Source organism: Ixodes scapularis, unplaced genomic scaffold (assembly GCF_016920785.2).
Source record: "Ixodes scapularis isolate PalLabHiFi unplaced genomic scaffold, ASM1692078v2 PGA_scaffold9__187_contigs__length_104089568, whole genome shotgun sequence".
NCBI lineage: Eukaryota > Metazoa > Arthropoda > Arachnida > Ixodida > Ixodidae > Ixodes > Ixodes scapularis.
This window is the reverse complement of record NW_024609884.1, coordinates 38118638-38141570: the sequence shown is the minus strand read 5'-3', so window position 1 is coordinate 38141570 and position 22933 is coordinate 38118638. Positions and strand designations below refer to the sequence as shown.

General features: G+C 45.7%; 1 protein-coding gene across 1 annotated transcript in view; it reads right to left on the bottom strand.

Annotated features, from left to right (window-relative positions):
* LOC120849614 (protein-L-histidine N-pros-methyltransferase) overlaps nt 1-22933 on the bottom strand; it is a 237961-nt gene that overhangs the window by 159272 nt on the left and 55756 nt on the right. Inside the window, exon 3 of the mRNA XM_042287528.1 lies at nt 20887-21080. Within this exon, the coding sequence (XP_042143462.1) occupies nt 20887-21080 (194 nt within the window). The remainder of the gene's footprint in view (nt 1-20886; nt 21081-22933) is intronic.

Here is a 22933-nt window from a genome sequence, read left to right as displayed (position 1 = left end):
CTTGAAGTTTATTGTTGCAAATGCCAAATCGAGGCAAGATTGTTGGACGTCGCCATCGCGGGCCAACATCGAAACCAACTTGGCCCTGAATTGCTGGAAGCCTTTAGCCATTGATGAGAATGGAGATGAATGCGTCAGTGCCCCTTCAGTTGCATTGTACCAGAAGGAGAATATGCTACTGCCAGGTGTTCGGAACTTGGATAAACGACAATGAAAAATGACAAGCCCCTTCAGTCCGACAGCTTGGGTAAATGTTGAAAAATGTTGATAAGTGACGACGAAGATTGATAAATGAAACGGCAAATGGTGATAAAAGATTAAGAGGAAAAGTGACCAGCAACTTTTAAAACAAATGAAGAAAAAACAACAACACGTTAGCAAAAAATAAAGAAACACTTAAGCAAAAAGGAAAAGAAGAAAATACGTCAGAGTACTGTGGCAGAAAAAAAAAGAAAGAAAAAAAAAAGCGGCATTAAACGGTTCCTAGTTTAGTTGTGTGAACGTATGAATTCTTTTGCGTACTTTTTGTTCTATTTTGTTTAGCTGGCCACTTCCATAAATGAAAAAGGGATCGGGAGGCCATACTCGACAAACTCCACCATATAGTGTGAAATTCAGTAACATAGACTGTGCAAGTCACTGACAAGCCATTGGTGGCAGTGGAATATTGAGACTGCAACCAGTCAAAGTAAGTAAGGAAAGCGAGATGATTAGACGTTAAAAAATCGAGTCCAGGCGCCAAAATCAACAATTTGTTGTTACAGTTTACCCCCTTTAGAAATACAAAAACGTTAATTTTGTTGTGTGTATTGTTCAAGAAAAACGAAATGCGGAATCAGGAAAGCTAAATGTGGAATCAACTTCAACAGCGCTCTGCTAGTCAAAAACATTAGTAGCAAAAACAGCAGAGTGGGATAAAGTAACTCTGTTCGCTACATCATCCCACTTCGTGGCTGATACCATTCCCTTAGGAGCGCATATAACATTGCTGCAAAAAGAAGGACGTGGCTGAAAAATGACCCTGCCCTAGAGTTATAAAATGAGGGTTACACAAAATGTTTAACAAACATTTCAACACTCGCCACAAAACGCGCATCTCGGCTGGCAGAAGGGCTGCCAACGAAGAAACTATCGGGCTTCGTCAACACATTTCTTCAGCTTTCTGTTTCTTGAAATGTTCGTGTTGTCACTGACTTCATCTCAAACTGCAAAGTCGGATTTCCTAGCCTAGAACCCAAGGGTCCTTCTCGATGTAGTACAATTTCCCACATACCTTATTTACATACTTTCTCGTTGAGCGATGCGCAAGTCTCCGGTTTTTTCTCTTAGCTTGTGCTTGAACAAATTATTGTTCAGTTTCAGGCTTTATATAGCCCTCGCTGAATCACATAAAACAACGACAACTAATACAAATAAATCAGAAATTGCAAGTAAATGCATCTAAATGCTTCACCTTTATTGCCTAACAGTTAAAACCAATGATGTCCCTTGCTGTTTAATGCTGATACGGTCATCTTAAAACGAGTAGGAAAAAGATATCAGGAAAAGTCTGAAGACATAATCGAGAAACAACAAGGTTTGTAACGTCTCGAGGCTCCAAACTAAACAAAATGGTTAACGGAAGCTCGAGACCAATTTTCGCAAGTGGTTCAGGTAGGAAGCATTTAGTGACAACAATCACGTAGCACATGTCTGGGACCAAGACCACATTTCACACCCCAGAGACACTACAAGGCATCCGGTGCCTCAGCGTTTGACTCCCTTGCGGAATTCGGCAGGCTTTGAAATCAATTTTTTCAAAAATTCTAGTTCCTTAATTTTCTACGGTGGTGAAATGAGCACCATAACGCGATGGTCCACTGACAGTGTTCATTGGAGGAAAGAACAAATAAAAAAATGTTCAAAACAAAAACCTCACAGGCGATAAAGTGAAATTAAAACGGGGAAAAATACATTAAAAGTGCGAAACATAAACGAAAGCGTAAAGATTAAAAAAAAAGTGATTGCATCATACTTAGCATTATATGAACCGGAAAAAAATTTGCAGGGTTGTAACCCTGTGCACGACCCACTTCTTCAGTGGGTCATGCACGACCCACCGAAGACCCACCTGAGACAACAGCCAGTACAAAATGGATCGTACTTAACATAGAAAACCAAGTAAGTGAAGGCTAGCAACAAAACCACGTACACAAAAGAAAAAAAAAAAAGCAAAAAAAAAAGCACGGTAGTTAACTTAAAAAATTCCTATTAGGCTAAAAAAAATTAAATAAAAGGTTGACTAAATTGACTGTTTGGGGGACCCGAGCTTTGACGTTGTGCTGTTCATGCTACTCGGTGAAGCATACGAGTGACCGCATTTCTCCTGCTTTACGTTTCATCTTTCGACAAGCCCTCGCAACGGAATAACGCCACCTGATACGCTCAGGACCACGTCAAGCTCGTCCCAAAATCAAACTACACCCCATAAAAAGTTTGGAACCAAAGAAAGCCTAAATCGCGGCCACTTGCGCTGGAAGAAAGCGTGTCACCCAGCGGTCGAAGATGGCGTGCGCCCCCTTCCGAGCGGATCCCTCGACAAGGGAAGCTCGGCGCCCAGCAAAGCCGAGCGCAGCACATCCGGGATCTGCCCGGCAGCCCGAGCTCAAGGCTCAGTTCATAAACAAGAACCCCGAGAAGCCCCATGTTTTCTACTCCGCACCTTCGGCACACAGACAACAACACCGCGTGAAGTCGGGAACCCCCCCCCCCCCCCCCCCCCCCCCCACACACACACACACACTCCGAACCCAGGACACTGGGGCGGAAGTGCTTGGAAAAAGCCTGCGCGGAAGTCGCCGTTGCGCCACGGGCCCAAGACGAATGGACTGGCTCCACCCGAGAAACGCTTTTTTGTTTGCTTTCTTCTTCCTCTCGAGGGTCGTGGCCACGAGAGAAGGAGCGAGCGGCGGCCTAGCCGCCTGACCTCGGCCGTGACCTTGCTCAAGTTTGACGACCCCGGGCGGTCGATCTCGTGCGTGCGGCGCCCCATTTTTATATACTGTTCTTTCGTCTCGCTGGGATAGCCGCCTCGGCGAGTGTTTACGGTCGAAGTTGCGTGGCCTCCCTGTTGGGCCGCTCGCCGCTCGATGCGTGCGACCTTTTCCGGTTCGTCCTCGAACCCCAAGTATTACGCAGTCCGCTTTCTTTTTTTTCTTTTTTTCTGTCTAAATGTTATTTTGGGTTTGAGGCTTGAGAAGAGGGAGAAACCAGGTTTGATACGGATCGCGATGATTTTGGGGCTTGGTCCATGGCGATCCACACTTCTCTGGCACTCCCTGCTCAGACTGGTGCTCTCAGCAGTCATTCAGGGCGGTCCATTTCAGACTTTCGCATCAGGATTAAAGCTGCATCGGAATTGTTATTTGAAGGGACAGCGAAGACAGCTTAAAGCTCCGCCGAATCAGAGCCCTATCTGTCAAAGAGAAAAGCTAAGCCGGGAATACGGTGAAATATATATGGCAAGGATCGTGCATGACGTCATGCAAAGTGACAGCGGAAGCCTCTATACAATGATGAGATGGCACGATCATGCTTGATATCTGTGCTCTCAACTGTTCTATTTATCTGCTGAAAGCCACAGAGGCGGCCATGACAGTGTTTGACTAACGGGGTTTGCCCCATGATTGTACCACCTGGTTTATGGGCGTAACTGTTAAAAATCTACTGCATCTGCGCTCATGGTGCGCATGAGCTTCAGTTACCCGACCAGAGCTCCTAGTGAGGACTAGGCCATGTACGTTTGGGTCCGACTAGATTAACAGCAAACCGAATAAAAAAGAAATATTGTTGGGACCTCTGTGACACCTCCCCGTAGTAAACTGACGATATACACAAACGCGTTTGTCTAGAGAGTTTACTACAAAAGGGAGGCTGGGCCGCGAACAAGGTCTATTTCTTACCACACATGCAAGGCAGGTGGTCAAACTGATTCAATGGTGCGACTATTGAATGATCTTGTCAGGGACTTATACCCCTGTCAGACGGGCACGTTAAAGACCTCCAGAACGAACTCCATTAAAGGGTCGCGAAACAAGCACACGCCGATAAGCACAAGATCGCGAACTAACTCGCCGATTCTTTAAGGGAGTCCGTTCTGAAGGCCTTTAATGTGCCCGCCTGACAGAGGTTTAAAACATTCCAATTGCCATTGGAGGCCAATAAGGATAAATACAAGCGACCACCTGAACGCGGACACATCCGCCGTCTCGTAAAGGCAACCCCATTTCTCCTACAAATATCTTCCCGAAATATTTCCCCGAAATAACAAAACAAAGGCAGCAAAGAGTTCGTTAAAGTGGTGTTAACGAACAAGAGCGCCCTAATGAGAATATAGGTATACTCTACGAAGCACTGCAAGAATCACGCAAGGTAGAAAGAAAAAAGGAGGGAGGGGGAGAGAGAGAGAGAGAGAGAGGAAGAGAAAAGAAGAGCGTTGAAATACAGAGGTTAGCTTCAGCGCGTGGCTCCAGCAGACTACTGTGCACTGGGAGGAAGGGGATAGGGAGGAGAAGATGAGCGAGATGAAATGGGACGAGGAAGGAAATATGAACGACAAACGAGAGATCTGATCACGGCATCGCTGCTCTCTTTATTAACCGAGAAACATCAAATTAGAAAGAAGGCCCCATGGCTACTTCTTCACAGCGATACATGCTATTTCTTTGCATTAGACAACAAGCACCACGGAAACTACACTGCAACATACTTCCTTAAATTATCAGGCTATATTTGTGAATTGGGATGCGATAAAGCGTTGTGATGCTTACAAAGAGCACGATGGGCACCTCCCAAGTGTCTATCCTGAATACACCGCATTACCGATTCAAAACTTCACAACACGAGTTCAGGCGTCTGAAACTAAGCATAACTCTGCAATCAGATTTTTTTTTGCTCTTGTTTACCTGCCATCTTTGTTGCGGCACATTTACTACCGATAAAATAACGGCAATACATCTTTCATATCGTATAGTTGCTTCGCACAGCGAGAGGCAAGAAGTTAATCACGACACGCGTCGTTTCAATCGTCTGAGAGTATGTATAAGTTATAAATAGGGCGGATAAACTTTTGTTTTCGGATAAATCAGATAAAATACGAAAAACACTCGCCGGTAAAATTTTTGTCAATTCGGATTTATCCGAAAAACAACGAATTTCGGTGTCGTGATAAGGGGAAAAAATGCTGCAAATAAGCTTGGTCAGTGGTCCTGAGGAGATGCCATCTCCAGTTTATTTACAAAGCTCGGACTAGCGACAAAAGGTTTACCGTTTAACTCGTCGAGTTTTGTTCAGGACAACGAGTCATTGTGGTTTGGGGTCACGGCAAAAGACACTGCCCTAGTTTTCCAGTTTGGACATCTTAGAGGAAGGGCGGGGTTGTGCTTTTATAACAGTGAAATCTATGTTCATAAGAGGGGGAGGTCAGCTAAAGGTTTTATCTCTCCACTCCACCCCACGCAGGCGTAGATTGGAGCGGGGTAATAGGATGGGGAAAAAACGAGCTTTCCAGATACTACATCAAGGAATTTAGTGATTTTTAAGTATGGCCGCTTATTAAATCATCCTTTCTTAACAAGTTTTGTCGTGGGACAAATAGTATTACATATGGCAAGGGCGCCAATGGCTAATCCCAGCTTAAGAAATATAATTCGACACAGATCAGTTTTCACGAATTTAGGGCAGCTTTATGTACGGAAAAGTTTTTCATCCTATACTCAATTTTGAAAGAAAAAAAAAAAAAGAAGGGCACAGTAAAATTAAATACTGAATTTCGGAGAATCGGGAATCTATTACAAATAAACTCCGATAACCTCCAAATTTCGGGGAAAAAAAAAAAAAAAAAAAAAAGAACTTTGAAAAACAACCCTCCGAATCTTACGAGAAACAAACTCCGAAAACAGGGAATCCTAGTTATCATCTACGAAGAAGAGAAGAAAAATATCAGCAACAAACCTACAGAAAGAGGATACGCGCTGACGAGTACGGTCGTTTTAACGGCACGGAGACTTCGACCCCTCGGCTACTCTGGAACAAAGCCGAGACACACTGACGTAACACGGTTGATTTCGACACAGTAGAGCAAGAAAACAACAAAGGCGAAAAACAAAGCAAGACCAGAGGACACGCGGAAGAGAAACGCTGGACAGACTAAAGGATAGGGGCGAAACACGAGAGAGATAATTTGGAGTTTGAAAAGAAAGTAAAACATCCCTTAAAAAAAAAAGTGTCTGCGCAGAGCCAAAAGAAAGATACATACACAAAAGCCATTTGTCACTGTCGTTTCAATGTGACAGATAAAATTCCGCCGTAAAATGATGTTAAAAACACACGTCCGCGTGCACGTAGAAACTAAAAACAAAAAAGGAAAGCTAGCGACTGTAGACGCTAAAAGTGCGATGCACTGCCAAAAATAAAAATAAAGAAAGAGTAAATTAGAAGTGGTCACACGAACGGAACACAACAGCAGAAGGAAATGAAAAAGAAAGCAGTGGAAGGAAAATGCCTCCTGCGTCTGACAGGAGGAGAATTGTGAAACCGTTGGCGCTCGAATAATTGGGATCTTCTGTAATTGGTGGAGAGACGGGGACCCGGACCGCCAATCAGGAGACAGCTTCTTTTTATACGCGCGTCTGTGCGCGCGTGAATCAGTTGTTTCTGGGTCCTCCGCCCCCGTATTTTATGTTCTCACGCCAGTCGTTCCAAATATCATCCCCTTTCCCTGCCCTTCTTGCTCCTAATTGCTTCCACGGCAGGCCGTTAAATGCCAACGAAGAAAAAAGAAGGACCTTATGCGGGTCTGGTACGGCACGGCACGGCCGAAGAGACGCCAATGTTGCGCCAGTCTGGAGATAAAAAGAGGAAATGGAGTTACAACCGATAAGGAAGTCGCAAGGTCGGTTACGAACTCCAGTAATTTACTTCTAAATCCTCAGATACGTTTCACACCGGGACAATGCATCGCACGCACGCAGTGTAGCAGTCTATACAGCGCAATGGAAGGAAGCTTTCGGCACCTTCTGCAGAGCTTCGAGACATGGTATCTAACGACAGTAAATAGCAGTAAGCGAGTTCAATTCACTGTCATTCATTAGTTAGGTTTCATTTTGATAGAAATGTAAGAAATGCGAGTCTCGCTGTAGCGTGGAATTAACAGGATCGGCTATAAGGGTAGTTACGTTGGGGAATCAAGGGCGTCGGAGCGCTCATCACAATCAATTTAGCAGAACTTATGTTTGTCATCGCTATCAGTGCTCATGTCGGTTGAAATACATTGAAATCCAAGGTTTTAGTTGCTTCACAATAAGGCGGGCTTCGAACGCGATATGTTGGGCCCCATGGGAGGTTGAGTCTTGTTTTCAAGTCCTGAGTTCGAAAGCACCTTTCGACAGACAAAGAGAATTTCTGCTGACATACGGCAAGTCGTTAAGCTTTGCTAATTGTGTCACCCAAAACGGAATACGCTTAGCGCAACGAAAGGTTAGACATATCTGACACAAGAGGTGCATCTTGACAAATGCGCGATAATTCGTTTTTTTTTACTTTTTCATTTCCTAAAAACGATACTTTTCATACAATAAGAAACAAACATATATTGCGCATCTTTTTAGTTACCGATTTCACCGGAATCAAAAGGTTTCGTAAGAAAGTAATGACGAATTCACACCGAAAATGAAACGAGGGTCGCCACTGCAAAATCCAAGTAACAGGAGACAAGAATCAAAGCGGACAAGAGACGCTAACCTCGAGCCATTAAAACGCTGCCGAATAAAACAAAAACAAAACAAAACAAAAAAAAACAACAACGCCATTTGTTTATTTAGATTAGCAGCCCCTTCAGAAAGTTCCGGAGCGCCCAACGGGGCTGACGCCTTCAGGAGTGGAGGAACTGTGACAGGCAAACCAGCGCCAACGCCAGCCGTGGCATGCGGCTTATATCGAACCAAGATGGCGACACTTCAAAGCGCACCAAGCTGCGGCGGCGGCGGTGGCGGCGGCGCACCGTCATCTCTCTTCCCGTCGTCTGCCAGCAAGTTGCCACTGAGCGACGCGAGCCTCCCGCTGGACGGGGGACCTACAGCCTCGAAAAAAAAAAAAAATCGATATTGTTCCTCTCCTCCGGTCCGAGTGGGGAGGGGGGGACAAGCAAGAACTCAATGGAAGGAAGAGGAAAAAAATTGGCGACTTTCTACGCTGCGGATCTACTAGGCATATAACGCATCCATTGCGACTCGCAAGGGTGCAGCGTCCAGACAGAAAATAACGCCGATAAAGAAAAAAAAAAAAAGAAACAATAAAGGGGGCGGGCAGGCTAGTGTGGTAGCCAGAGCCTGGTCGTACCGCTCTTCCATTTCTCCCTCGACAACGGTCGGTCGAGCAGTTGCACGTCAATCAAGTGCCGCATTTGTGCCATTGTAAGCAGCAACGATATTTTGAGAAAGCACGGCGGTTGAAAGAAGAGGGGGAAAAAAGAAGAGAGAGAAAGAGAGAGAGAGAGAAAAGAAGAAAAAAAAAAGCGAATAGGGCACCGAGATTTGATAAAAGTGTCGAGCTTCGAGAAAGCCACGACGCTCGAAGCATCACACGCAGGTCGCACAGACGGCTCGGGAGATGGCCGAGAGGTTACAGTCACCGCGCGAGCACACACCATGCGCAGTAAAAAGAAAGAAAGAAAACACACATAAAACATGAAATGCAGAGCACATTACATATCTGCTCCAAGATAGCTTAAGCTTAATAATCATGACCGCAACAGACAAAAAAAAAAAAGAAAAAGAAAAGAAAACGAGTTGTTTATTTGGCAAGTCTATATATCAAACAGTAAAATGGGCACACATACGTTGACCTGCCTTCAATTAGCACACAAAACGTTCAATTTAGGCTAAATTTAAAATTATGTTCCGTTCAATTGACCTTCCTAACAGGACGAATGTTTTACAATATCGCAGTCGAGAGCCTGAGTTGGTGCTTCATTTCAGTGGAGCAACAACTCAGGCTAAAGCTCCACTGAAAGCGGTGTATGAGGTTTCACTTTCAGTGGAGCTTCGTAGCTATGCAAGTGATCAAGACTTAACGGTGCACTGATGAAGCACTATCCAAGACAGCGTCGTTCTCACGGGATGAAGCAACCCAAGAGGCATCTCGTCAGTGAGCGACAAAGCGAAGAGCACGAGACTATAAGAAGCTCCAAGTTTCATGAACTGCGAAAATCAATGACTTCTATACTTAGCTATACGAACATCCTGGAGATTTAGAATTTAAGCTGGTATATTTACCTCGCGCTTCGGAGAACTTAGATCATACGCAATCACTATTAGAAAGATGCAATGCTAAACTAACAAGATATCGCGATATTTTATTTCTTGTGCAACCCAACTGGGCAAATAAATGTTCAAAATAAGTATAACGCTCGCAGCCAACTGTTTCAGTGGCCTTGCAGACTAACTATGGTGCCTGGAACGCGTCTCCGACTGGTGTGTTTACCGGGTTCAAAAAAGTGGTCCCTCGATTTCCGCCTGATGACGTCATAAAAGTGTCATGCTGTCACCGGTCGCGACCCTGGCGGCGTCTCAACAGTTGTGGTACAAATAGCAGACGCCTGTTCTGCTGCAGGTCGCTTTCCACTGTGACAGTTCACGGAAGCTGGAGCAGCCGGAAGTTGGGACGCCTAAAGGGACACCGTGACAAAAGCGACACTCGCGTTCGCTCGTGCTTTTCGCCAGCATTTCTACGGCCAACCGCCAGGATCGCGACAGACAACAGCATGACACTCGCGTCATTTGTTGCCACATTGGGACCACGTTTGATGTATGGGCGGGATAGGACGCTAAACACACCAGTCGAGAAGCGATCCAGGCACCATAGACTAACGAAACGGCTGCATATGGCGGCTGCATATGGCGTCGATGGTGGCTAAAGGACCAAAATCGTCGATACAGTCGGCAGGCTAGATAACCTGGCGAAACCGTTCTTGGTTCCACAATTTTCTCAACAAGATTATCGAAGGGGCACGGCGATGCCGGTTCGATAATTTTGAGACTTATATACTCTAAAAAACACAGCGCGTCCATCTTCCCGCAAACCATTTGGGAGAGCCAATCGCGGCAATCTACAGAGTTCGCTTCACCTTAAGTCCAGACGCAGCCGATGCTCCGAGCTGATGGTACCAATCAGACAGCGACAAAATGGCACCCTCATGGTTCTCCTCATGTTTCTGTACGTGTTCTATCATCGCTGAACCAATCACAAACAGAAAAGGCCTTGTGACTTGCGCCTTTGACGCTGCTTGATTGGTACCATCACCTCGTAGCGTCGGCTGCGTCTGGCCGTCTGAATTTAAAAAGACACTAAAAAACAAAATAAGTTTCTTTGAAGGGCATAAAATAAGTCTTTTTTTTTTTTTTAATGGTTTTTCCGTGGATTTTTTTTTTTTTTTTCATGCACTATTCACGCTGTTGGACACAATTTAGGTGGATGTCGGCTCGCTGTAAGCCCCGCCCACAGATCAGGAGCCCCGCCCACAGATCAGTGGCCCCGTCCATTACTACTGGATTGGCTAGGCTGCTCAGCCGAACATGCGCGGAATCCAATTGTCTCCCTTTCGGTATGATGCCTAGAACGCGTCTCCGACTGGTGTGTTTACCGCGTCCAAAAAAGTGGTCCCTCGATTTCCGCCTGGTGATGTCATAAAAGTGTCACGCTGTCACCGGTCGCGATCCTGGCGGTGTCCCAACAGCGGAGGTGTATGGGACAGACGTCTGTACTGCTGCAGGTCGCTCTCCAGTGTGGCAATTCACGGAGGCTTCAACAGCCAGAAGTTGGGACGCCATGGCGACAGCGACACTCGCGTTCGCTCGTGATTTTCGCCAGCATTTACGACCAACCGCCAGGATCGCGACATCTGACAGCACGGCACTCTGGTTTCCGTGACGTCATTTGTTGCCACTTCGGGACCACTTTTGATGTATGGGCAGGATAGGACGCTAAACACACCAGCCGGAGACTCGTTCCAGGCACCATACCGTCGGGACGACATCCGGTGCGTCTAGTCTGGAAGTCTGACACCGCCCGCTAGTCGTGCTAGCAGACGCGCGGAAGCCTCCGGCATCGTCTGCTATTCTATCACCGTCTATTGTAGTCTGCAATGCCCAGACCCTGACATGAAAACTGCGCGTCGTCGTCCGTTTTCGCCTTCGTCCTTCTGCTATTCCGCCCCCGTCTAAAAACTTCAGCAACGCTTGCAAGATGCGATCATGAAAGCGGCGTTCTATACGTCCCATCATGCATGAGCCACGCTCGAATGCAAGGGTCTGTCAGCGCCTGTTGATGTGCTGTAAAAATCAACCGACAGGACTAGAAACTATCAACAAAATAGATATTCAGTCCTTCCAGCTTTTCTGTTCTTGTTATTTTTTTTTTTCACATGTCATCCGCGAACAAGGTGGCTGAGCGTCATGACGCACAATTAAAACGCGACCCAAAAATATTCGCATTGACAGGCCAGGTGCACTGCAAAAGTTGGAAGCTAAATACTTTCCGTATGAAGCGAAATGACGGGAACAAACCTGGACAAACTTGATGCAAGCCGAACGCCCGATTGCCTCCAGCCAAATCGCTCGCAATTTTTTACCTGTGTAGGTACCTTCTCGGTATTAAAACCACGTTTGCAATCACCACGGTTGCACAATTCACAGAGGAGCGGGACCGTTTCTAGGGGGACTAACATATTTATTCAGCATCAACACGCGCCAAGGAACAAATCAAGCCAGATCAAGCAACATAGTGGAAGTGAGACCCTAGCCTTAGGCCAGTCCTGCTACCTTGGGCGCTACGAAACCAAGCACCCGCACAGCGCTTCCGAAAGCGCCTACTTGCGACAGTTGTTTGCTCCAAACTAGGTCGGTGGAGGAGATCTTCCTCGAAACACCTCGGTGAACGCAAAACGACTCGCACTCATAAAAATAAATGAGCTCAACGGGCTACGATCGCTCAGCACACCGTAAACGCCTGCAGCCATGTTTGTTATCGTGTAAAAATGAAAGGGAAAGGAAATCTCGGAATATTTTTGAAACAATAATGGCTGTATCTGGATTTCTTGGTTTTCGAAAATTAAAATATTGTCAATTAAAAAACTCTTACGGCACGGAGAAGCAATTTTACCATGAGTATTTCACACGTCAAGTATCTCTCCAACTAATGAGAGCCGAGAAAAGGTGCTTAGTTTTGTAAGCACCGGGCGGGGCGTAGAGCAAGGCTACCACCACTTAAATTGGGGCTAGCGGCATGAATATTGCTCCAAGGATTTTTTTTTTTCGTGGAAAAATAATATTAAGAAAAGATACGTGCCCCCCCCCCCCCCCCCCCATCTATGCTAATTAAAAAACAAAAATTGTTTCTATATCATGGTTTCTTTAAGCTGAAACGAAGTAGAGGCGAAAGACGAGGCCCCAACAGCAGCGCACTGTTTTTTCTTAGTTTCTTTTTTAGCGTTAATACAATCTTCAGCGTCGTCGTTGGCCGATCACTTCCCGTAGATTGTAGCGATCGCCTCTACCAAATGCTTTGTTAGGAAGTAGTCGCACCGCAAGTGCTTTGCAGGGAAGTAGACACACCTGTCTACTTCCCCGCAAGAGTGAAACGCTATCTAACTTTCGATTCGCTGACATCAATGCTCAGAAAATAATGATATAGGTAGCCAAATGTTGTTAGAGCGGGCTCAGTCACACGAGAGAAAAAAAGTGTAGGGCTACACTGCGTTCTTGTAGGAAAAATACTTACGTCACGTCAGTCTAAAAACCCGAAGAACGGCGACTGATAACCCGCTAAGAACGACACCTTTTTTGGTGTACAATGAGATGTGCGGGACGGCGAGAGTCTTCCGGTCATTAACGCTCATCTATACAGCTTACAGCCATTTCCCTTATAAATTAAGCGCCACGAAACAAGCCGTTCTCAGCATGCTTAACGAGCGAGAGATCGAGAAAAAAAAATATCTTAGGATAAGCCATTGTACGGAGCGCGACACACTTAACGCGACCAATCGATTGCGGTCGCTCCCGTATTTCTCATAGAATGCAACAACGTTAAACACAGCTCTAAGACATCGGCAGCAACACAGAGCGACGCTCTGTGTTGACGCATCTTACCTTGGGATTTGCCCTCCGGCCTTCTTATCGGCTAATGCTGACAAGCGCGCCGATAAGAACGCCTGATACTGCGAAGGGTCAGACGCTGGGGACTCGATAAGCCCTGTGTTTCTTCGGTTGTCAGCCACTATTCTGGCGGAATGTTCCCATTGGCTGGGGCACCAACCTAAGCGGTAAAGTTCGCTACTCGTCAATACTTTCAAACAAAATGAGAAAAAAAACAAAACAAAAAAAACAGTGTCGCTGCCGTGTTTGCGCGAACCGTGCCTTCGCAGTGTCGAGGGCGAGAGAAATTATGTCAAGGTGTAAACCATGTACCATGAGGGACTCGCTAGCCGTAACTAAGGCTGTAACACACGAACGGTCGCCGCACGAAAAGGCCAGGGTGTGCTGCCAATCTCGAAGAAGGCTTTTCGCGGGCGTCCGGAGCGTTTATACACCAAGACGACGTTTCCAAAGGAGCCCACTTTGCCCACACTAGGTGTGGGCACCGCGCGTGCGCAGAAACCAAATTCAGGAGGAGTGAAGCGTCTGCGCATGCGCAGTACCGACAGCAGCGCCACCGCAGACGCGTGACGTCACTGAGTTAAGTTGGTCGAGGAGGAGGATTATTATAGGCTGGAGGAGATCGGTGCGCACGCGTATGCTGCTTCTAGACGAGGTTTTAGGAGCTTCGGAGGGTGGCAACGGTGATTTTCGCACTGCTCATAAGACACCGCGCGCACCTTGTGCATGTCTACAAACCTCGCGGAAACGCGTAAAGTAGGAGCAGGCGAAATATAAAGAATGTGATGCCACTCAGCAGAAAGTATACTCTGAATCGTCAACCGTCGCAGCAAAGCGTATCACTGTAATCTATGCGAGCTAATTCGCGCGAATTAGTTTACCGATTTCTCAGAATCGTACACTTAATAGGTTACGCAGAGTATGCAACACTGCAGAGCTCCCTAAGTAACGAGGTGATCAAAATAAGCCGTGCCAGGATATGGAAAGGAATTTTTTTTTTTTTAACCGGTGAAGAAAAATTAGTTTTTGTTTTGCTGGGACTCGCCACACGTCGGGCCAGCTACATTGACACTGTGTCCGCCCCTCTGTGTGTGCTATCTAAATTATACACGGGGCACAAATAAAAATAAACCCGATGATTTTCTTTTGCGATGTTAGAGTTACAACTTCTTTGTCCTCCGATTTCAACAAAATACAATAACCAAAACGCTAACGCGGGCAAAGCACCCGTTTCGAATCTTCAAACGAAACGACCGGGATTACCTAACAAGTGACCACCAAGTCGCGTAGGAAATTTTTTTTTTCTTTTTCCTACGACAATAAACTACCTTTTGCTAGCGACGCACCCGGAAAACTAACAAATGCACCGCTTCGTTTCGCCGCAGGCTGTCCCATGGGCCTCGGCAGAGCTTCGGTTGAAGCAACAGCTAGCCACGTCGATACGTCAGCCCAACATCCGTAACGTCACGCAACAAGGCCGAGAGCTGAGGCCAGCAGATGCTAGCAGAGGAAAAGGACCGAGAAGAGGGCAGGCCACGGCGGCAGCTCGACAACAGTTTGGACGCGCGGAGGACGGCCCTGTTGAAGCGAGACAAACGACAGCGCCGCGTGTATACATCCCGGGTCCGAGCTCCATGAATCATGGTCAGCCAGGAGGGACGACGACCCAGAAAGAAAAGTGTCGCCAAAGAACGCCGCCCCGCTCCGAGCAAACCAGAGGGGTCAGAAACAAGCCTGGCCATTTGCTCCTTTCTGCGCCACCGCCGGTGGGAACCACGCCGCACTTCTGCCCACAGCCTGTTTTTTCCCTTCTTTTCTTTTTTTGGGAAGGGCAGGCCCCGGAAAAAAAAGGGGGGGGGGGGGTGCTTTGTTTCCTGTTTTATCCTTCTTTATGGTAATGGTTCTGTGTAGTATAGCGCATGCGGTGTGTGCCGATTGTGGGGCACGGAAAAGGACTGCGGGAGGTTTCTGCCGTTGTGGATGATGCTGATCGAACGCTCTTCTTGGCTAGACGGTAGCCGGAATAATTTTTTATACTACCGCAAAAAAGTAGATAAAAAATGTGGTTTGATTTTATGTATCTCAGGTACTCGTCTCACTTAAATTTCAAATATTTTGTTGGTTCCATGAGAAAAGTTGACAATTTTACACATCCGAACCTATGCGCGAAGGGAAAAAGAATGAGATGACGAAAGTAAAACAACAATCTCTCGAATATGCTTCTAAAAACACATACTCCTTTTTAAACCAAACACTCAATACACAAAAAAAAGAGATATACGTATTTTTGGAATCCGACAGTGAGCAAAGAAATGTTAGCTCGCAATAAATGCACAAAACCCTAACAACACTAAACAAGAAAATTGCGAAATATTTTGTTTGCCTACTACGTGCTTCCACACCTAAAAAACAGAAAGAAAATCACAACTTTGAAACGATTGGTAAGGCTTCTGAATTACATCTCTTGTTCCCTCCAGCGCCTGGAAAACTGTTTTAATTTCTCTACCTATCTCTCTCTCCCTCCCTCGAAAGCCTTCTACGTAGCCGACGCTAAGCGTTAGCCTAGGCATGTAGAAATAACAAGGGGAGCGATGTTCGCCAACCATCCATTCCTAAGGCACGATGTATCCTTACGAGCAAAAAGCAATAAATACGTTTGAGCACAAAGAAAGCGGCCTCAGCAACACGCGAAGTGCGGAACTCCCGTCGCAGCGTGCAAGCCTGTGACAAACCTCACAAACCGAGAACATCCTAAAACCATTTCTACCGATTTCGTAATATGATTGGATTCGATCACTGACACACTCCCAGAGAACGGCGCTCCTAATAACACACTGTCGACATTGTGAGCGCACATCGGCGGAAGGCGCTGCCGTCGGCGTTGGCAGTTGTTCCGTCTCGGTGTGTCTCCCCTCGGCAGCCGCCGCTCAAGACGGGGAAGCGGAACAAACGGCAACCCGGCAACCACTCTGTCAAGCCAGCAACAGCGCCACCTGAGAAGGTGCAGTCTCCGTCAGACGCACGTTGGGCTGGCATTGTTGGAAAAGAGAAATCCAGGGGAGCAGGTTCCGATATTTTTTCTTTGTACCTTTTTTTTTTTCGTTACTCCAGCGCTTGTTGTTTTGAGTTGTTACATCTCCTTCTTTTGAGTGCATGTGTGTGTGTGTGTGTGTGTATGCGTCTGTGTGTGCGTGCGTGCGTGCGTGTGTTTGTGTGTGCGTGTGCTTGTGAGTGTGTGTTATAATCGTTGGTGATGCCGGTGGTGGCACCCCGCTTTGGAACATTCCTTTCTTCCGCCTTTCAAAACGCTTCCGAACAGGGAAAGGAGCCGCCGAGGAGGAGGAGACAGAAACAAGAAAACAAAAAACGAAAAACAACTGCATGAGACGAGTTCCAAACGCCAATAAAATTGTAGGTTTAAAGGAAAGTAAGACCCCCTTTGTGCCCCCCCCCCCCCCCAAAAAAAAAAAAAATCAAATCGATGGGGAAAAGAAAAAAAAAAAAAAAAGAATAGGAAAGACAGCGTGCATTTCGAGGCCTTGAACTTGACAATGAAATTTGGCGCGGTGCAAGAGGTAGACAACCTGTGGCACCAGTTTTGATACGACCCCACTTCCGCCATGACACAATAAAAATATAGGATACATAAAAAAGATATAAAAGTCAAAACACACACACACACACACAAACACAAATCTCGACACAGAAAGGCCCGCCAACAAATTACATTTTCTAAGTATGGCTGTGGTGAAATTCCCACGGAAACTTCGATAGTCTATAGTAGTACGTTGAAACGTTCCTTTCGAAAATGGGCATGGTCGGCATAAAAGTCATTTATTTGCATTTTTCAAAAGAGAAAAAGCAAAGGCGGGTGAGATGACGGAGTATAATAAGAAACATTGTAAAAAAAAAAAACCAAAAAACATTGTTATTTTGTTTTTTTAACAACGAACAAGAGTAGAGGCGACGCCAGCAGTGCGCAGCACAGTGTAAATAAAAAAAACAACAACAACAACAAAAAAAAAACACTCAAAATCACATTACGCCTGGATGATTATCTTACGTTTTGTGCTTTGGGATTCAGTAATGAATGAAGCATTATGTCATCAATGTTCCACTTTTCAAGGTGCGTTCCGCAATTGCAGACAGCGCGGGGAGTTTTAAATAAATGTTTTAATGCTTTTAGCCCGCTGGCTATTCTCGGGGCCATAGAATAAAATCTACTACAATGTAAAAAACAACAAAAACAACAACAATCGTGAAATAGAAAAAAAAAAGGAGCGACAAACCCCAAGTGGGCAAAGCAATACGCGAACAGACTTTCGTCACATTTGTTCGTTTGTAGTGTTTCCCCGATACCAACATCTCTTAAATGACAAAGGATGGCGGATTCTGTATGTCTTTGGTGTCCTCTCTAGAAAATCTGTAACGTTCCTTCGCGTTCCTCAGGTGAGTTTTTTTTTTTTTCCAGCGGGATCGAAGGCGAACGTTCTTAACAACGCCAACTTGCCTTTATTGTTTTCTTTTTAATCGCGTCAGAAGCCTTAGCCTACACTTCTCGAGAAGCCCTCGGAGCTCCGGTCGTTGAGTTCTATGGGGTCATCTGAGCTAAGGCCCCGGCCCCAGATTACCCCGCTCTGGTGAACATCAAACCAGCCCCGATTCTTGGTAGGCCAAGCGCTAATGGGGACACGACAACTGAGGCCGACGAAGCAGTAAAAACCTGAAGGATCGCATCCTCACTATGAAGCAATTTTCACGCCGGTTTGTGGCAAACTTCAGAAGACGGTCTGTGATAGATAAAATGGCAGATTCAGGTCGGCCTGTGTATGTGCAGAGTAATTAAAACACTACGTTTAGAAAAGGAAAAGAGACGATCTGTTTACCTGCATCAATTCGCTCTACTTCAGTTTCAAGTTCATAACACTTGTTTAACCAAAGTGGACATCGCATACCAAATGTAGAATCCGGGGTGCTAAAGCTTTTCTTGATATTTATCATTGATATAGCTGTTAACATCCATGTGAATGTGTCTGTCGACGATGGGATTTCGCATTATTAAATCAAACGTCCCACTAATCACCTTTTTTAAAAAATAGCCTTCAGGAAATATCCGTATACATAAGACTGGCCAATTTTACTTAGCCAAGATAAAATAGTAATTATGTATATCACTCATAAATAGCAACCGTCTCTTTCTGCACGCCACAGGCAGCCAGACTGCTTCGGGTTGCCGAATATACTTATTTAGATCTAAATGTAACAAAACATATAAAAGAGGGTAAACGTATTAGTGATGTTATAGATAAATCCATTAAAAAAAACAATGACTGCTAAGGGGAATGTACCACAAGCAGTTCCTGATACTAAACTGTTAGCGTATACGACACGCTTTGTGCTTCCTGACGTAAAATAAGCAGTGTAATTTCAGACGCGTACACAAAAACGAACATCAATACACTGGAAAACGTACATAGAAAAGAGCTAAGATTAACCATGTTGAATAACCTGAGACTGGGGCAGAAGTGAACATATAAGTCGAAGGAACAGAAAAGGACAGCACGATTCCTGTCCTTTTCTGTTCCTTCGACTTATTTGTTCACTTCTGCCCCAGTCTCAGGTTATTCAACATGGTTAACAATCACCAGCTCGCCTGCACCCTTACTATATTATCGATAAGATTAATTTTCTTGAGGAACATAATAGTTTGGCTCCAGCTGCAAACTTGCTTAATTAAAAAAAGCAGACCTACCAACTCTCAGTACCAGGATTACTGTTAACATAGCCACACTTCCAAATAATTCACAGCCTGATCGCATCTATCGTGTCAAGTTCAGGAGGACATAAATAAACGAGCTGCGCAACGATTGTGACGTCGAAAGCATTTGCATCTTCTACTTTTGACACTGTGTATCTTTTTACAAAGAAGAGAAAACACATCTCCTTCCTTCGAAATGCTGCGATTTCGCCGCGTAATCGCGAGGCAAAAATTATAATATTTTCCTATCTGCAGCTGCGAGCGGCGGCCATGCGAACAACCTGGCGTGACGTCAAATAAAAACGCGCAAAAAACAAATTGCACGTTGTGCAACACTTTGTGCAACACTTTGCTCGATAAAAGGCAATTTTTCTATAAATCTTGTCGTTCCAACATAAATATAAATCCGTCAGAAACATGGTATCATCGACAAAACTCTTATAATACGGAGTTTCAGAGGCGCCATCGATTCGAGGTCAACAAAACCGTCAGCTCTATTTGTTACCGCGAGGAGCCGCCAGACAACGGACGGGGACGGCCGGACCCGGACGAGCAGAGACGAGCACGTTGGCACTTCCTTCTTTTCGCCATGATGATCGCGCGGCGCCAGCACGTGGTCACGTGGTCGCGAGCGGGTGAGTTCTCGCTGCTGACGTTCGCGTAAAATTTATTTCCCGACACGCGTGTCCCAACCCGACTGTTATAAAAAAAAAAAATTAAACAATAATTTTTGGAGGCTTCTTAAGGGGGCCAATTGTCACTAAAAGAAAATAATTGATGAATATTTGTTAATTACTCTTTCATTTACTAAAAACAAACATGCTGTTTTAATTGGAAACTTGATGAGCGTCATTGAAAACCACTAATACACGGGCACACTTAACTGCAGTTACGCAAAGCCACAGTTAGGGCACAACTTTGCCGACAACATTCTGCGGCTATGCAGTCAAAGCTACGGGCGAACGTGCGCTTGAGCATCTTGAGCACCCGTCAAAGCAGTGCGCACGCGCTCTTCACTTGGTGGTGCCGCGTAACAGCAGTTAAGCTGAGTTAACCGCGGTTAAGTGTGCCCGTGTAACAGGTGTATTAATAAGCAAATTTGAGCAAAGATTAGGAGCGCGTGGAAAGCGCGGTGATGCGCTCAAGTTACCACCCTTGCAGCGGGCGCAAAGTCGGGTGTGCGAAAACAGGGCTTTGCCGTCTCATCATCCGCCGCGTTTGCGAACGTACGAAGCGGCGCGGTGCATTTCTCAATCTTATGCAGCGGTCGATACAGTCTCCTATTAATCGTCAAGAAATGGTCGGGCAAATGCTGACCAAGATTGTGTTCTTTGGCCAAATTGAAGAGGACTCTACCTCGTACACGGATCTTTTAGCTGTCTTCGCGCGAAAGTATAGACACGTGGTAAACTCTTCAGAAGGTCGTTTACTGCATAGTTAGCCCGGAAAATTTAATTGAATACAAGCAAATTTATTATACTGACTACTTAACGGATTGTACTACTCGTGCGGGATCTTGAATGAAAGGTCCGCCGCGTAACTGAGATGAGATCCCTTCTGATTTCCGCCAATGAGAGCCGGTGTACCGACAGAGCACACTGTCATGCATAAACTGGTGGTGTCAGCAGCTTGAGTAGCGCGAATGTCAAGCGCGGCGATGCACACATCCAGACTCGCCGGAGGCGAGACCGGTAGAAACAAACTAAATGGCATTGATCAGACAAATATCGATCTTAGGCGTCAGTCAGAAAACACAGTGCCGCGTGCTGCGCTCTATATAGTTCGCTGCTTCTCCGGCTGCTATCGCGCTGAGCCAACCTTTCTATAAGTGACATAACATTATTCGGGGCCACCATCGGTCCATAGCAAAATTAAAGACAAAGAAGCTTCAAGATACTTTCAGGAGTGATGCTAGAAAGGGGATAGCAAGAACGTACTTACCCATTAAGCGAGGTCTTGGTGATGAACCAGCCGAGAAACAGTCTGACCACGGCGTGTAAAATTTGTGTGCCAAGCCAGCCAGACTTTTCGGTGCTCCTATCGAGGAAAGCTTGCGTGTCGCCGTCCAGCTCGCACTGCACGAACCGGGACCGCACATCCTCGTTCTCGATGCGGCTCAGGTCCACGTGGTACCACTGTGAAAAGAAATTAATGACAATCAATGTCGGTCGCATCTCAAGCTAACAGAAATGAGTTCTGATGACTCTCCACTGACAAACCAACTGCGGCACCGAACAACAGCTAGCTTGTTGAAATGGTCGGGACACTACGATGTTCCATTCTCACTGAACAGCCCTTTCGCTTTCTCGGGCGTTACAGCTTCAGAAGCTTCTTTGTCTAAAAACACGGATTGATTCTTAAATTTCCAACGTACTGCGTCAATGCAATCTTAAGATTAGCGACTTCATCGACCTGGCGTTTTTACATAAGAAATTAACATTTTCCTTTAGCACATCTGTCTTAAAAAAACAAACAAACAAAAAAACAACAACAACAACAAAGAAAACAAACGTGATCTAAACCTTTTCCGCTACAACGGTAAAAAAAGTTTGTTAGAAATTTGACTCTTAATGCTGTGAGCACTACAGCGCTTGATATGACTAGCCCAAGCTTCGCCGAAAAAACTTTGTGTGTGACCTCTTAGTTTAGGTTGGACGTATTCACATTCCTTCGTATCCTCCATACTAATCACCCTGAAAGTTGCTTTTAGTATTATAAAATTATGCGAAGTCGTGGTTCGTGTGATTTTTAGAACACAAGAATTTACCCAATAATTTAGTGACCTGTTAATCATCTCAGCCTTTATTATAGTACAACACCATAAACAGACAACAAAGAAAATAGGTGTCGCGTACTGTTGTAAATATCATTCTTGCAACTAATGGGTCGAAGAAAAATGAACAGCAGGACTTATTTTCATATTCCTCTTCGTTGCACGATCGAAGGCAGGAAGCTACGTCTCAATTGCCACCCCCTCCCCAGCACGTGCGTAGCAGCAGCAAAAGGCGATACGGATCTTCCGAAAATTCACTGCCACGAAACCCTTGCGGGCTGGCGGCGTGCAGCACACCGCAGGCCTTCGATCCCCCAAAGAAAGCCACCCCGTTAAATCGAAGGCCCATAATAGTGTGCTCGCTCGCGTCGGGCGCCCTATCTTAGGGCAATCCAAAGACCCGTGTAGCACATTATAACCCCATCCACATTGGGCTCACCACGATCCTCGCTTGTACCTGCCGGTCGGGAGTTACCCCTTTTTTTCCCCTATTTGCGCTCACCCCCGTTTGGGGAGTACAATCCCTTCCTGTGGAGAAAGGGTTTGGAGTCTATTGTTGGGGCTTCGAGAGAGGTCCCCGTCGCCCCATGTTTCCCCTTTCGCGGCTATTAGTCAGGGTTTTCCGGCCTACGATAGCCTTATTGTGGATCTAGCGCACTCGGCTACCAGAACCCTTTCTCTCCTCTTTCGGTGATTTGCAACGCAGGTTAGGGTGCCCGCAAGGTGCATCTCGATGAATGGCAGCTGAAATGTAAGCCGCCGTTCGAAAAATGTTTTTTTTTAAAGGTTATTTTTTTTAAAATTACTTATACTCGTTTTCACCTCAAGAAAAAAGGACGCCTTACGCATTGTTCGTACGCCGCGCGAAGTAATTCTTAAAGAATTTGGTCGTCGGAAGAAGAAGCGATGCTTTTGGTGTTCGAAACGTGTACATCTTGATAAGATAACACATGCATCGAATCTAAAATTCACCTACATACAACTTAATTATCTACATAAAGTGGGAAACTAGTAATGCTCCGCGAGGAGCCGGACTTTTGTTTTTTTTTACCATGGATCTTGAGGTGAAAACAAGTATAGGTGACTTGCTTTTAGCGAACTACACTGACACTGTGTCACTTTAAAAGGGCTCGACATCCAAATATCGATATTTGTTTTGGTCTAAAACAACTTTAGGAAGGATTACACATAAGCATTTAAATGCGATGCATGGGA